Source organism: Epinephelus moara, chromosome 24, assembly GCF_006386435.1.
Source record: "Epinephelus moara isolate mb chromosome 24, YSFRI_EMoa_1.0, whole genome shotgun sequence".
NCBI lineage: Eukaryota > Metazoa > Chordata > Actinopteri > Perciformes > Serranidae > Epinephelus > Epinephelus moara.
Window position 1 is genome coordinate 6,349,118 of NC_065529.1, and position 15,839 is coordinate 6,364,956.

The following is a 15,839-nucleotide window of genomic DNA, read 5'->3' on the forward strand; positions in this document are numbered from 1 at the left end:
TTGTCTTTACAGGAATACATAGCCAAACAATTCCGCTTCATGCAGAAGCAGATAGGATATGATGTGCTGGCAGAAGACACAATAACAGCTCTGCTCCACAACAACCGCAAACTGCTGGAGAAACATATTACTGCTGCTGAGATAGACACATTTGTGACCCTAGTGAGGAAGAACCGGGAGCCGAGGTGAGGCTCACAGGAAGGGACAGGCTTTGGCTGGTATATAAACTGGCAGAGAAGAAGTGGCTGCGGCCAGTTTGGGTCAGATTTGTTTGTATAACGACTCCTGAGGAATGTAAATGTATGTTAATGAATTCAAATGTGTGCAGAGGAGTATGAGTGGAACTGCTTGTGCATGACCTTGGCACTGGAGCTAATTTGCTGACTGTTAGTGTGTGCTTGTGTTATGTTTAAGCCCTGTCAAGTGCTGTTAATGATATGTGAATCAGGCTGATTCAGAGGTACAGACAAAGGACAGCCTCACAGTTTCAACTGTTATACTGTAGTACTGATAGAAGGGCATCAGTATTTCCTGTACTTGCTGACATATGCTGGTAATATAATCTAAAAATTGCCTATGCAATAACTTAACCCTTAAAGAGGACCTACTGTCATTTTCAGGTTCATACTGTGCATTTAAGATTTCTGTTTGAGCATGTTAACATGCTTTAATGTTCCAAAAACATTTTATTTTCTTTGTGCTGTATGTGCTGGAGCATCTGCATTCACCCTCTGTCTCTTAAAGCTCCCCCTCCCTGTAAAGCCCAGTCTGCTCTGATTGGTTGGCGTTTCTGAGTCCTCTGTATCTCAGCATCTCTGCATTGTCATTGCAGCCAGGCAATGACTGTAACAGTGTACAGCAGCAATTTTCACCATGAAAAGTCCCCAATAAAAGCTTCCAAATACAACCGAAACGAGGAGAAATTTACAACATAGGCAACCAAGATTACATGTTTGCCTGATGCTAGCATGTAGCTGCATGTACGTTAGTAGTGTACTTTAAGCTGGGGAATGACTGTGTATTGTGGCACTTTCACAGTTGAAGAAAATCCCCAATAAAAGCTTCTAAACACAACCGGCACATAACGACAGAATTTAACGTATGATCATCATCAGCATCAGCAACAAAGAGTACATGTTTCCCTGATGATAGCATGTAGCTACATGTAGCTACATGTAGCAGTGTAGGCTACTTAATGGAAACACCTGCAGTAGTGTGCCAGGACAGGTGACTATATAAAGAAGTCCAGCACACTGTGATGTCATGCTTTAGTCAAAGTAGAAAAAAACTGTTGAAAAAAGAGTATTCAGAACAGTCAAAAGCCTGAGTTTTTTTTGCTCACAGGGATTACATATACATATGTTTATCTTAATATTTGAGACTGGCCATGTTTAATATAGACATCCTTCATCGTAACACTATATTTAAGACACAAAATATGTAAAAGTGTAATAGGTCCCCTATAAACTACTGTCTATGTAATATAAATAAAAAAATGAATTTATTGTTATCTCTACCCAGGTTTCTGGACTACCTCTCAGATCTCTGCGTGTCCATGCAAAAGTCCATCCCTGTGACACAGGAGCTGATCTGCAATGCAGTACTGGACCCTACCAATGCTGACATTCTCATAGAAACCAAGTAAGCTTCCCACTTTTTTATGTATTATTAGAAATCTTTTGCTAAACTGAAATGAAGGTTTTGAAATAGCATTTATGCTGTCCTCCAGATTGGTCCTGTCGAGGTTTGAAATTGAGACGCCAACGAATGGAGAAAGTCCAGTGGAGGCAGAGGATGAAGAGGAGGTCTGGCTGTTCTGGAAAGACAATTGTAAGGAGATCCGCAGTAAGAGCATTCGGGAGTTGGCTCAGGATGCAAAGGAAGGCCAGAAGGAGGACCAGGAGGTGGTCAGCTACTACAGGTGAGATGTTTTTGATTATACTCAAGGGTTGGGTACTGAACTTGGTATTTTGCAGTGTACTGACCGAATTACATCATTACTACCGAGTACCAATCCACCTGTGCCAAATTTTGGTACCTGAGAGCACATCTGGGTTTGAGCGCTGGGTTTAGACAAGAGGCGAAAGTGCCCTGAAGCCTGGAAGTCAGCCATGTTGCTCCAACACTGGCAACTGAGTTCCGTGGAGCCACCAGGTTCTACCTCAGACAGGAGGCGGTAGCGCCCTAAAGCCAAGAAGCAGGCCGTGGCATGCAGTGAAGCTCTGTGGAGCCACTGGGTTCAACTTCAAAAAGGAGGCTGAAGTTCCCCAAAGCCAGGAAGCTGGCCAGGGAGCTCCGTCAGCTGCTTCGTCAGTCACTTCATCAGCTTCTCAGTGAGCCAGAGCTATCGCTGCAGAGACTACCTTCTGTATTTGTTTCAGTGTCTGGTCTATTTTTCTTTATTATTTTAGTAACAGCCTAGTATGCTAGATGGGCAGCATTAACACACACAAGCAGACAGACAGAGACAGAGGATTAGCTCTATAGGTAATTAAAAAGGAGAAGAGGAGCAGAACTGCATTTTAATTCAATTCTATTCAACAGAACTTCATTAATCCCGAAGGAAATTCTTGTGCTAATGAATGCTTCAAATTACGGAACTGGTACCAGTATCAGTTAAAATGTAAATGGTGCTCAACCCTATTGTGCACATGACAACATATACACAGTAATGTAGTATCCAACAGTCATAAACTAGGAATTTCAAGAATTGCTTGTTCATAAAAAATATGACGTGTGCAACCAAAGTATGATCTTCTGCCTTTATTTTTAAGTATTTACCTGCAAAACATTTTTTTTTAAACAGAAATGTCACACGTAGAAAGTTATATACAAGGATATTGAATGTGACATTAACTACATTTTTGTTAAAATAAAGACATAATGCTAATAATTCCAAACTCGCAGGTGTCAGTTGAATCTCTTTGCCCGGATGTGTCTGGACCGTCAGTACTTGGCCATCAACAAGATCTCTGGTCAGCTGGATGTTGATTTGATCCTGCGCTGTATGTCTGACGAGGACCTGCCCTTTGACTTGCGAGCGTCTTTCTGCCGCCTGATGCTGCACATGCATGTGGACCGTGACCCTCAGGAGCAGGTCACACCGGTCAAATACGCCCGTCTCTGGTCTGAGATTCCCTCTAAGATCGCCATTGATGAGTGAGTGCATCTCATGAGTACTTTCAATTGTCTCGTACTGCCATTCCAAAGATGTCCCAGCATCTGTTAGGTGTGTTTCTTCTCTAATTGTCCAGCTATGACAACGATGGAACCACCAGAGATGAGATCAAAGAGCGGTTCTGTCTCACTATGGATTTTGTGGAGAACTACCTGAGAGAGGTGGTGTCGCAGAATATTCCCTTCTCTGACAAGGAGAAAAACAAGCTTACCTTTGAGGTAATGGTTCTTTGCGGACGGTCTGAACAGATAATTAGTTGCATTGTTTAAATGATATTACAAGTCACGATTCTTCATTTTCTTGTCCATAGGTAGTGAACCTGGCAAGGAACCTCATATACTTTGGTTTCTACAATTTTAGCGACCTGCTGCGACTGACAAAGATCTTACTGAACATTTTAGACTGTGTCCATGTCAGCACCATTTATCCCATCAACAAGATAGAGAAAGGAGAGGAGAACAAAGGTAAACATCCAGCTCCTTTAGGCTTAACTTGTTTTACTGTACATCAGTTAGGAACCTTTTCCTTTACTACCTTGGATGTTGCATCACTGTACAAAGCGGGTCCGTTTTTTTCCCTTGGTCTCAAACACATTATTCAAGGACCGATGCATTTATTTTAACACTGGACAGCTTCTCATTTTCGCAGCAATGTACAGATACAGAACCTGCAAATAACTGAAGGGTCAAAACCATATCTTTATAGATGTGTAGTAGAAAACAAAGTATGACTTACCCTTGAAATGTTTTTAACTATGGGTTACAGTAAAGTTTTGTAAGCAGTAAAATGATTTTGTAAAATCCATTCTAAAAGTGACTTTTTAACCATAGCATTACTCTTTTCAAATCCATCTTCATCTTTTATTGCTAATTCCCTATAGCCTCTTGTATAAAAAAAGTAAAAACAAGTAAGATCAGTCTTTACAAATAATCATACCTTATGTAGATTAGCATGTTTGGTAACATTTTACTTGAAGGTATCTACATAACTATGACATGACACTGCCATGAACTTGTCATAAACATTATGTACCAGTCATAAACAACTTTGTCATGACAAAGACATCTTCTGGTAATGTCATCCTGGTTAATGTCAAGTTGTCATTATAAGGACACCCCAAACACATTTAATGTCAACTTGTCATGACAAAGACAACTTCTGGTAATGTCATCCTGGTTAATGTCAAGTTGTCATTATAAGGACACCCCAAACACATTTAATGTCAACTTGTCATGACAAAGACATCTTCTGGTAATGTCACTTTAATTAATGTCAAGTTGTCATAATCAAGTCTTGACGCAAACAATGTCAACCTGTCATTACAAAAACCGATTGACACTTAATGACAGCAGTCATAAACGTTTATGACATGTACATAATGTTTATGACAAGTTCATGACAATGTCATGTCACCCTTATGTAGATACCTTCAAGTAACGTGTTACCACATGGGTATATTGCTCTGTTTTTGCATGTACTGTAGCTGGCAGTAATGTGATGAAGTCCATCCATGGAGTCGGGGAGTTGATGACCCAGGTAGTGCTGCGAGGAGGCGGCTTGTTGCCCACCACACCAACACATCAGCCTGAGGGAGATGTGGTGAAAACACAGATTGAACCAGAGAGAGAAGACATCATGGTCATGGACACGAAACTCAAGGTCATAGAGATTCTACAGGTGGGACATCAGGACACTGCTTCTTCCTTGAAAGCCAACACTTTTTGTATTTGCATTGTAACTTTTTATCTTTTCCTTCAGTTCATTTTAAATGTCCGGCTAGACTACAGGATCTCCTGCCTGCTCTGTATTTTCAAACGTGAGTTTGATGAGAACAACCCACAAGCAGACAACACTGCCAGTCAGAACGGAACCAATAATGTCGCAGGTCAGATGCCGGGTAAGATGCCACCTGATTTAATGGGCTTTTTTTTTTGTCATAGCAAGAAAAGCACGGTTGTAATTGTAAAACTGGGGAATTCGCAGGATCACTATTTGCAAGACTACGACTAGATTCCTTTTTGAGATTATTTTCAATCCTGCCCCAAGTGGAAAATATTACGCCAAACTCTCTTTCATAAATATGGCATAATAACAACTTCTTACTATCTGCAAAAACACATAACTCTAGAAACTGGAACGTGTAAAGGAACAGGGCAATTTTTGATGAAACTTGTTTCATCTTTGCTTTTCCTGCTGTGACAAATTGGTGCTATTGTTATTTTATTTTATTTTGTCTCCCAACAGCTTGAAATGGATTTCATTGAAATATTAATTCTTTGATATTTTATAATAACTCCAGGAAATCTTGATTTTGAGAACATTGAAGAACAGGCAGAGGGGATTTTTGGAGGAAGGTAATCTTAGCTTAAAAGTCTTTCCTAAGCTATTTTGAGATAAGGTAACACAAATAAATAAATAAATAAATAAATTTCATGTAACTTTTTTTCCCAATGACTTCTTAGCGAGGAGAATACTCCCCTCGACCTGGATGACCACGGTGGTCGTACATTCCTTAGGGTCCTGCTGCATCTGACAATGCATGATTACCCTCCCCTGGTGTCTGGAGCGCTTCATCTGCTCTTCAGACACTTCAGCCAGAGGCAGGAGGTCCTCATGGCCTTCAAACAAGTGGGTCTTACCACTCTTTAATACTTCATTATAATATCTGCACATGCACACATCTGGGCCAGCACTCATAAATTCACAAGTACAAAACTGACAACAGAGAAATGTAAGGATTTCTGAGATTAAGTTGATGCAAATCCTGTTGACACTCCTCATTTACTGTAAATGTAGGTTCAGCTGCTGGTGACCAGTCAGGATGTGGATAACTACAAACAGATCAAGTCAGATCTGGACCAGCTGCGTTCTATTGTAGAGAAGTCTGAACTGTGGGTTTATAAGAGGCAAGGAGAAGATGGGATGGATGGAGATGGACCTTCAGAATCTGACAACAAAAAGAAGGTACGATGTGCTGCAAATGAAAACATAAAACGTTTGTTAAACTGAGGAAGACAGTGAGTTCATTATGGACCCTACCAATGCTGACAGTCATTCCTTTACCACTCCTTTTGGGGAGTGGTAAAGGAGTGGCTCCTAAAACCTGAAAATGAGCTAGCATGTTTGCACTTCCAGATCCCTTGTCTCAAAGTCAATGGGTTTTTTGAACTGGTCTTTTGTTACATACCTGAAATGAGACCTGTCGTTAACACAAGCTTAGGAGACTTTCACATTTGTTCTACGACACAAAATATGTCAGTTAATAGCCTACATGTGAATTTTGCAATTTTTATCTGTCTTTAAACAGGCAGTTGCTAACATGTGGCTAAATGAGTACAGAACATGGTGGTGATGATAAAGTCATGTGACCATGGAGTAGTTTGTTTATGGCCTAACATTGTAGCTTGCAATGTTGTCGATTGCATTTCTGCTTCAAAATGTATTAAAGTGGTGTCAATTTGTGAAGATTTTCTTGCTGAACAAAACATTTAAGTGTCAAATTCTGTTTGTCACAGATCTTATTTCCTGCAATAATCCAAATTGTTTCAAAAGCTTGAATGTGCTCTCTTCCTCTCACTCGGAATAGTCCTCAAAAGATTAGAAACTACTTGAATTGCTCTCTCCAGCTGATTTAAAGCGTTCTTGTCATTGTCATTGTGCGAAGGTGTTGTCATATTTCTACATGTTACTGTATATCTTTTATGTTTTTTTATTGTGGTTGTTGCTTGACTGTAACGTTTTCTTATGCTGCTGTCTTGGCCAGGTCTCCCTTGAAAAAGAGATTGCTGATCTCAACGGGATTTAACTGATTAAGAATGGGTTAAAAAAATAAAATAAAATAAAAAATCTATCGGATTTTTGTCAAGGGAACTGGGGCAATCTCCCAAAGCAACACCAAAAAAAAAACATAATCCCTGCAGCAATCTATTAGTGTAATGCTGTACGATTTAGAGGATTTTTCTCCTTATTTCTTATTTAACAGGGAGACTCACCTACATCAGACAAGAAGAATTCAGAAAGCACCAGCAGTTACAACTACAGGGTTGTAAAAGAGGTATGCTCATTTGTGTATTAATCTTGTATTTTCATGTTGGTGATTTGTTGCCTGTAATTAAAATCCTCCTGCTGTGTCTGTGTGTGTGTGTGTGTTCAGATTCTGCTGCGTCTCAGTAAGCTGTGTGTCCAGGAGGGGAGCTCAGGGAAGAAGAGTAAGAAACAGCAGCAGAGGCTGCTGAGGAACATGGGAGCTCACAGTGTGGTGCTGGAGCTCCTACAGATCCCCTATGAGAAGGTGCAACACTGAAGCTGAAAATTGTGTCACATGCAGAATAATTAGGAAGCATTGCAGTTCTTCATAGCGTTTACACAATGCATTACAGTTCCCCATTAATGTAAAGTAAATTAACGGGAAGTCTTACCATGTGTTTTCTGTATTAGGGTGAGGATGTCCGAATGCAGGAGATCATGAAACTTGCTCATGAGTTCCTGCAGAATTTCTGTGCAGGGAATCAGCAAAATCAGGCTCTTCTCCACAAGCATATCAACTTGTTTCTCAACCCAGGGGTGAGTAGTGCAAACATCTTGGGTTTACTCGTAGGGATTGATTTCTACAGTTGATGTGGTTCAATTTCCAAAATACAGTAGTACCTTTGTAAAGGAAAATTCACACGTCATTATTCATTTTTACAGACTGTCCTTCTTGTCCCCTCTTTTTCCAACTCTCTTGCAGATTCTGGAGGCAGTCACCATGCAGCACATCTTCATGAATAACTTCCAGCTGTGCAGTGAGATTAACGAACGAGTGGTTCAGCACTTTGTCCACTGCACTGAGACTCATGGTCGTCATGTCCAATATCTCAAGTTCCTGCAGACCATTGTGAAGGCCGAGAACAAGTTCATCAAGAAGTGTCAGGACATTGTCATGGCGGAGGTCAGTTCTGTGATCTTTAGGCCAGATGAAAGAACATTTGTGGCACTAGTAATGTAAGGTTTTTCTGATGCTACCATTAATGCTAACTTACAGATGAACTGTTATCTTTTGGTAATAAGACTGTACTCTCTGCTGTGACTCTCCGTCACTCAGCTGGTGAACTCAGGCGAGGACGTCCTGGTCTTCTACAACGACCGTGCCTCCTTCCAGACCCTGGTCCAGATGATGCGTTCGGAGCGGGACCGCATGGATGAAAACAGCCCTCTAATGTACCACATCCACCTGGTGGAGCTGCTGGCTGTCTGCACTGAGGGCAAGAACGTCTACACTGAGATCAAGTGTAACTCCCTGCTGCCCCTGGATGATATCGTACGGGTCGTCACCCATGAAGATTGTATTCCTGAGGTATAGATAATGACTTTTATTTATTTATTTTGAGGTGAATAGTGTCTTATTTGGTATTCAGAATCTTTGTGCACGGAAACAAACTGCTTAAGGGCTAGTTTCTGTCCATGGATTACCAGTCCACCCGTGATAAATGTGTCTTATTTAAGTGTGTTTGTTTGGATCCTAATAGGTGAAGATTGCCTATATCAACTTCCTGAACCACTGCTATGTGGACACAGAGGTGGAGATGAAGGAGATTTATACCTCCAACCACATGTGGAAGCTATTTGAGAACTTCCTGGTGGACATTTGTAGGGTAAGCCACCATAAATTTGGTCAAAGTGAGTTTGACTATTATCAAACGATGTGATCGATAGAGTGCTGTTCTGCTTTATATTATGTCATGGGTTTGGGGGACTGTGTCAACACAGCATGCAGTAAATATGTTACCTGCTGCCCACATGCAGGAAGTGTGATCCAGTGGCTGTGCGTCATGTTAATGTCTTTTCTGCCCTTGCCTAGGTGTGCAACAATACCAGTGACAGGAAGCATGCGGACACCATGCTGGAGCGTTATGTAACTGAGACCGTCATGAGCATTGTCACGTGTTTCTTTAGCTCTCCTTTCTCTGACCAGAGCACAAGCCTGCAGGTAATCTGGATTGTGTACTACTGCATTTGAAATACATATTACAAACACTCTAGCAGATGCCATTTGAAGTCTATGAATCATGTATGTATATGTTAAAGTTTAACTGTTTGTCAGAGGCGAACCATGCTCACATACCACTACATACATATCTATATATATATATATGTTATAAAATATGATTCTTCCCTGTGCATAGATGGCTCGCCGTTTGTATGTAAGTAACGGTAACTCTCCCCCACGTTTTGTTTCCCAACCCTGTGTGTTTATTAACAGGCTCTGAATCTTAGGAAGTATCTTCTCTGTGTGGGTTTACATGTTCTCATAGCTTAGTCAGCACACAGACTCTGTTATTCCCAGATCCGTGGGTGTGTTGCACAAGGTTTTGCTGGGACGTGGTGCAGATGATGCATTCACGCATCGTGGTCACTCCTTTTCTTAGACCTTGGTGTTACGGTGTCCTTTCGCCCACAACTTTCCCAGTAAATCATTACCATTACGCCTCATAGATGGCTAAATCCCTTGTGCAGTAACGTTGTGATGTAGTATTACACAACTGGCACCCTGATAGCTTGTTCTGTGGAATTGTTTCGTTCTGACTTGGCCCCAGTAGAAATGGTTGATTTACTTTCATGTTGGCCAAAACATTTCATGTTTCATGTTGGCCTTTGCACATCCTGAGAATTCTGCTTGCTGAGGTTAACCAATAAATGATGACATCACAACCCTCTTTTTCTCGCAACAGGCAGCCATTCTTGGAAAGATAACGGAGGTATTTATTGTACTCTAAGACTGTGGCCAGCTCATACTGTAGATGTTGTTCTTTTGTCATGGTGGGAAAACAAGTTTTACTCTGCTAAACACTGGTCTGGTGTAATGTGTTGGGATTGCATATGATCATAAACAGCTCTCCGACTGGATCCAAAGCTGCACTGTAGACCCTTCCACCATAGATGCTATAGTATCCTCACATTAAGATCTCTGGCACAAAGTGGGTTATGCGTATATCCTAGTCAGGGAGCACAATTGACACTTATTCAATTTGTATTCACTGTTTTTGTACTCCATCTCTCCTATGCAGTATTTGTTTTGCTTTGAGTTTTTACTCTCTTATTGTGTTTTTTTCTTTGATTTGCTCTCTCCGTCTCTGTCTTACAGACTCGTCAGCCAGTATTTGTACAACTGCTTCAGGGAGTGTTTAGGGTGTACCACTGTAACTGGCTGAACCCGGTTCAGAAGGCCTCAGTGGAGGCTTGTATTAAAGTACTCTCAGACGTGGGTAAGATACTGGCCTAACATCAATCACCTGTCTCTGCTTTCATTTTATAAAAGAGCATCGTGGCACATGATAAAAACATTAAATATAAATATCTATATTCTTACCTGTAACCAGCTAAAAGCAGAGCCATTGCCATCCCAGTGGACTTGGACAGTCAGGTGAACAACTTGTTTGTGAAGTCCAATAATGTTGTGCAGAAGAGCATCCTTAGCTGGAGGCTGTCTGCTAAGAACACCTCCAGACGAGACTCGGGCCTGACTTCCTCCAAGGACTACAGAAACATCATTGAGAGGCTACAGGTCGGTGGCATAACATGCTGTATTTTTTTCCTTACAATTTTTAGTAGAATTAATTTATTTGTTTGTTTTCCATTCATTTAAATTTATTTGATAGTTTAACCAGACGTCATCTAACAGCGACCTCTCAAGCAGGAAGGTGGCGGGATGGCAAAAATAAAACCCACTGGTTAAATAAAACATTGCTTTGTTTGAAGAACAACTGTTCGGTCAGACGTTTGTAACTCCTTAAATTTATTTATATGTATATTTTATATCTTTTATCTCTCTGTCGGCTGTGCGTATTACACAGGCCAGTTTATTAAGGACAACAGGAAGCAGTAATGGCTTGTATAAAATACATTAGCTACACGTGATTGCAGAGTGGTACAACATATCAAGTTCTTTTAGTAGTGGCAAGATGGTCATTTGTGCCCTCGTCAGTCTGGCAGAAAGGAGCTTGAAGTGGACTAAAGAAGGTGCAAGCATGCACACGCAGCCTTGATTGGTTTTGTATTGATTAGATATTTGACCAACTAGTAGCTCCATGTTTATACTAATGATTTAATTTAGGCCACTTTTACACTAATTACACAAAAAGAATAAATGACACATCAAATGTGTCTTGTATATCATTTATAGAAATCATAAATTTAAGATGTAATTAATATGTTAAAATATAATTTATTAATATATTAGATATCAGTATAATTACGCTGTATACACTGTATACAGATATGTATACATACATGTACTGTACATATCCACCTACTTCATACATATAAAGTAGTCTATTACATTACCCATTCAGTATGTATTCCAGCACTCTTTGCACTATTTCATTCTTGTTTACAAATCACAGAAGCAGTTCGACTTGTATATAGGCATTGTATGTTGTTCATTGTTGCTTTATACATATATTATATACTTTGTTCACTTATTTGTAGATAATATAGTTTATTTTGCCTTTGTTTAGCTTTCTTGTCCTTGTTTTTAGCTGTTCATCTATTTCTATCTATTGTTCTGAAAATTCAGTCCTTGAACAGTGTGAAACAATGGACCTTAGTCACAGACAGTGTGTACACACAAATTGGTGCTTAAACGGTGTGTGCAAACTTTTTGCGCACTGATCTGGGATTCATAAATTTTCCTATTAACAGGCATGCAGGCTATAAGATTCTGATTTACAGCCAAGCAGATGCCTTGCTGAGGAGAGCGCTTCTTCAGAAACCACAATAACATATACGTATAATAGAGGTGATGAATGGTTTATCAGATGTTTTTGATTACTAAGACAAGATTAGCTGGAGCTATGTAATTCCCTGGAATGACGTTTGAGTCATCGGACGCACCGTCGTCAGTCTGTCCACCATCGGTTTCCTAGCTACAAGGACATTTCATAAGAAAACAGCAGATTGTGCTGGGAAGTGTTTCCTTTCATAGAGAAAGGTGGATGTGTGCTGATTGCAGATAGCAGGCACACGCCTGTCATTTTAAAATTATTTGGATTCACTAACATACGCACTGTAGTAAAAACAAAATTGGCTGGCCGCAGATGTCATGAGTCTGACAATAATTTTGCATGTGCGCTTATTTTGTGTGCAAACATTTCTACACATAAAATAGCAAATGAGGCCCGCTGGGAGCGACAAAACCCCCCGAGTCAGATTCCTTGCATCGTGTAAACATACTGGGCCAATAGAGCTGATTCAGATTTTTAAAAAAAATCAACAATGATTCACTTAAGCTCAGACTGCCTTTACATCTTAGTGTATAAAAGTGGTGTGTATGTGTGATTTTTGGTAATATCCCAAGAGTGCAACCAAGATAAAAGAGAAGTGGTTTCTAATTGCATCCTGTTTTTAGTCATTGGCCAAGCTGCTACACCCTTTTTTCTTGTAAGACATGACTCAGTATTCACTGGAAGTCTGAAAAATGTCTGAATTGTCTGGTTCAGTGCAGCTGTTATCTCTACTTACACAGGGTAAGGGTGCGGTTGAGGAGTTCATATTATTTTTAATCAAAAATAACGATTCCAGTTATGAGACCAACCCAGTCATAATATTGTCATTGAGTTTCCAAGGTTGTTTTGGGTATTTCATCAACCCATTCCTAGGCAGAGATGATAAGGTTCCTAAAATGTTTTCCTTCCCATTTCTTGGTTGCCTTGATTTAGGGAACATTTCCTAGAATGTATGCTTCAACACTATTCATTGCCTGTTCTGTTTTTTCTCAACTTCTAATAGCCCTTTTATTCTGACACTCACTAGACAGCTCACACAGTACTCTAATCATCACCAGACCAGCAGCTTTCATGGTGCACCTTCACATATTTGCATATTTTCACACTAATCATCACCAGACGTGACAGGAAGTGCATAAAGAAGTGGAACATGGTGGTGCATCAGACACAGGGTTTGCTTTGTTTAAGTACAGTGTGTAGTCTACTGGTTATGTTACTTACTGTTTCTCTAAGATTAAATTAAAGCTATATTTGGCTGGATTTCTTAGATAAAATATCTGATGTGGATGCATGTATGAAAGATGCTGACAGATTGGAGTCAGAAGCAATCCTTTAACTCTGCACAACAAACTATCTAATAGTTCTCTTAAAGATTTAATGCACTTTAATATACAGTATGTAAGTGGATTGCAATTTTTAACAGGAACCCTCCTTGTTCTTCAGCCCATTCTACATAAACATGGATTTATGTCAACATTTCGATATTTGGTCATTTGGTTGTTGTTTTTTTTATTTTTTTTAAATAAACAACAAAGTTTTGTCAGTCAGAATTTTGAACCTTTCTTCCGATCATAAATACAATTTTATAGCTTATAAAGGCAGGATGAGAAGCTGCAAACACTTTTTACCTGCACTCTGGTCCTACTAAGTGCCACTCTCCCTCATTCACTCTGTGTCTCCCTGAAGTTATGAGTGAAAGTTACAAGGCAGAGTCTGGACTATGGGTTTTCATCTAATTTCCAATAATCAAAGTCATGGCTTTCAGCATATAAAAACCTCTTAAAACCCACTGGGTTGCTACTGGCTTGGTCTGATTCTAAGCGACCTAGCATTGTGCATCAAAATATAACATTAAATGTTTACATTTTTGTCAGTATGGACATGCTAAACACCGTTAGCCCGGTTAGAGTCTTCTTAATTCAGTGGCTCATTTCAATATACAGAGACAATGAGCACCATGAGTTGGTTATTCCCTACCTTTAGAGTGGTCCTGAAGTCTGAACATGTGTCCAATCCTTGATTATTTATATTCGTTTAGTCTGTAAAGGTCCATCTATCAAAAGAATCAAAAGGTTTTTCATAAAATTAATCCAAGTTGTGAATATTTTCATGTGAAGTCCGTTGCCAACTGTATGCTAACTTTGTTAGTTAAACGGGCCTCAGCTCTTCAGACATAAACAATATTTTCTCATCCTCCTACATAGTGTTGTTGGGTATGCAGGTTTTGTTACCTTGTTGACTAAAAAATAAAAGTGTCTCTGAGCTTTTCTTTGTATTTTATCTTCTTCTTTTTTTTTTTTTTTTTTTTTACCTTAGGACAGCCCCCAGAGTACAGCATGCGCTTCTAGTTTGAAAAGCCAGTGGGCTCTGTGATGTATCTTTGCTGCCACCGTACTGCAAACTTTGAAGACATTTTTCTCCAAATGATTTCTTGGTGACAGTCATTATGTAATGTGACGTATTTTGCATAATATGTTGGGGGGCAAAAACTGATATCATTAGAAAGCTAAGAATGTCTTCTTTCCAACAGTGTCTGGGTCCGGACCCCAGATGGAGAGGGATGGCAGGTTAATAAAGGGGATGCACTTTGGTCATTTTGCTAACAATGGGGATGGTGTCCCACCTCAGATTGCAAGAATGGACTTTTAATTGTCTTTATCTTTATCTTTACCATTGGATTTCATTACAAAAAGCCGCAATAAAAAGGCTGTAAAATCAGCAGTCAGAAAGTAACAATCAAGTGTAAAGCTTCATTTCCTGGCCATGTCTAAGCTCTGTCTGTATGTCTCTATTCTCTGTAGGACATAGTGTCAGCGCTGGAGGACCGACTGAGGCCGCTGGTCCAAGCTGAGCTCTCAGTGCTTGTTGATGTCCTACATCGTCCAGAGCTACTCTTCCCTGAGAACACAGACGCTCGCAAGAAATGTGAAAGTGGAGGATTCATATCAAAGTAAGTGTGGTTTGCTCTTTGGGTTTCATTTAACCATAAAACTATGTTCTAATTAATTTACATTTTACATACAACTTAGAGGTTCAGGACTATAAGCTTCCTGCCATGAGCACACCAGAAAGCCTGCTGATTTTTCAAACCACTTTGCCCATTAGTAAAGGAATTTTGACCAAAGAAAAAGAAAGAAATCAAGCAACATATTCACTGTAGTGGATACATTAGATTTCCCATCATCCATAAACCAGAAGGGTTTTTGTGTGTTAGCAAAATTAAAGAAAACAAAAGGACTAACCAACTATGCAGGAAAAACATGTAAGAAATTCTGAAAATGTGAGATGCAGTGGAAATGCACAATAGTAACAAAACATATGCAATAAATGTAAAAACATATTGTTGAGCCTAACTTAAACCACGGACATACCTTTAAATTTTGGACACCAATATGCTGTAATTTATTGTGTTTTGTTGTGTCTGATAAGAGCTCAGATTGGATTACAGGAATCTGGCTGGATGTATAGAGCCGCAATCATTACAGGGATTATCCTGCTACTTATGGCTGCCATTGTGGACTACAGTGGTTTGTGGAAAAGTGTGTCAACCCTCACTACTTAATGTTAATCCTTGAGCTTTCTATAGGTCCCTGAGAGCTCAAAAACGTCGTCTCTGGTGTTGAGAAGTTTTCTACATGCACTCTAAATAACCTCCTACTTGGTGGTTGTCTGTAATGTCTATTTACATCCAAGACATTTAAGTGTGCTGTAAGGTCCATATCATCCAAATCTGTTGTTATGGGCTTCAAGAAGATCACTGTATGAATGAAATCAGTAATAAATTGTGATGTTCACAGGAGTTGAGGCTTGACGCTACAACCTCCATGGCTGAAAAATGCAGCCAATGTGGAAGTACAAAAAACTGCAGTTCCTATAACGGCCACTTGAGGCTGGCTTCA

The 15,839-nt window shown here is 39.8% G+C and overlaps 1 protein-coding gene across 1 annotated transcript in view; it reads left to right on the forward strand.

Moving 5' to 3' along the window:
* Positions 1–15,839, forward strand: part of itpr1b (inositol 1,4,5-trisphosphate receptor, type 1b) — a 130,734-nt gene that overhangs the window by 41,213 nt on the left and 73,682 nt on the right. The window contains exons 17-37 of the mRNA XM_050039318.1: positions 13–185; positions 1,522–1,641; positions 1,730–1,921; positions 2,908–3,159; positions 3,255–3,396; positions 3,489–3,642; positions 4,662–4,855; positions 4,937–5,075; positions 5,478–5,532; positions 5,641–5,806; positions 5,975–6,142; positions 7,161–7,232; positions 7,332–7,469; positions 7,616–7,741; positions 7,908–8,108; positions 8,262–8,513; positions 8,686–8,811; positions 9,018–9,146; positions 10,302–10,422; positions 10,537–10,721; positions 14,742–14,890. Coding sequence (XP_049895275.1) covers positions 13–185; positions 1,522–1,641; positions 1,730–1,921; positions 2,908–3,159; positions 3,255–3,396; positions 3,489–3,642; positions 4,662–4,855; positions 4,937–5,075; positions 5,478–5,532; positions 5,641–5,806; positions 5,975–6,142; positions 7,161–7,232; positions 7,332–7,469; positions 7,616–7,741; positions 7,908–8,108; positions 8,262–8,513; positions 8,686–8,811; positions 9,018–9,146; positions 10,302–10,422; positions 10,537–10,721; positions 14,742–14,890 — 3,254 coding nt within the window. The remainder of the gene's footprint in view (positions 1–12; positions 186–1,521; positions 1,642–1,729; positions 1,922–2,907; positions 3,160–3,254; positions 3,397–3,488; positions 3,643–4,661; positions 4,856–4,936; positions 5,076–5,477; positions 5,533–5,640; positions 5,807–5,974; positions 6,143–7,160; positions 7,233–7,331; positions 7,470–7,615; positions 7,742–7,907; positions 8,109–8,261; positions 8,514–8,685; positions 8,812–9,017; positions 9,147–10,301; positions 10,423–10,536; positions 10,722–14,741; positions 14,891–15,839) is intronic.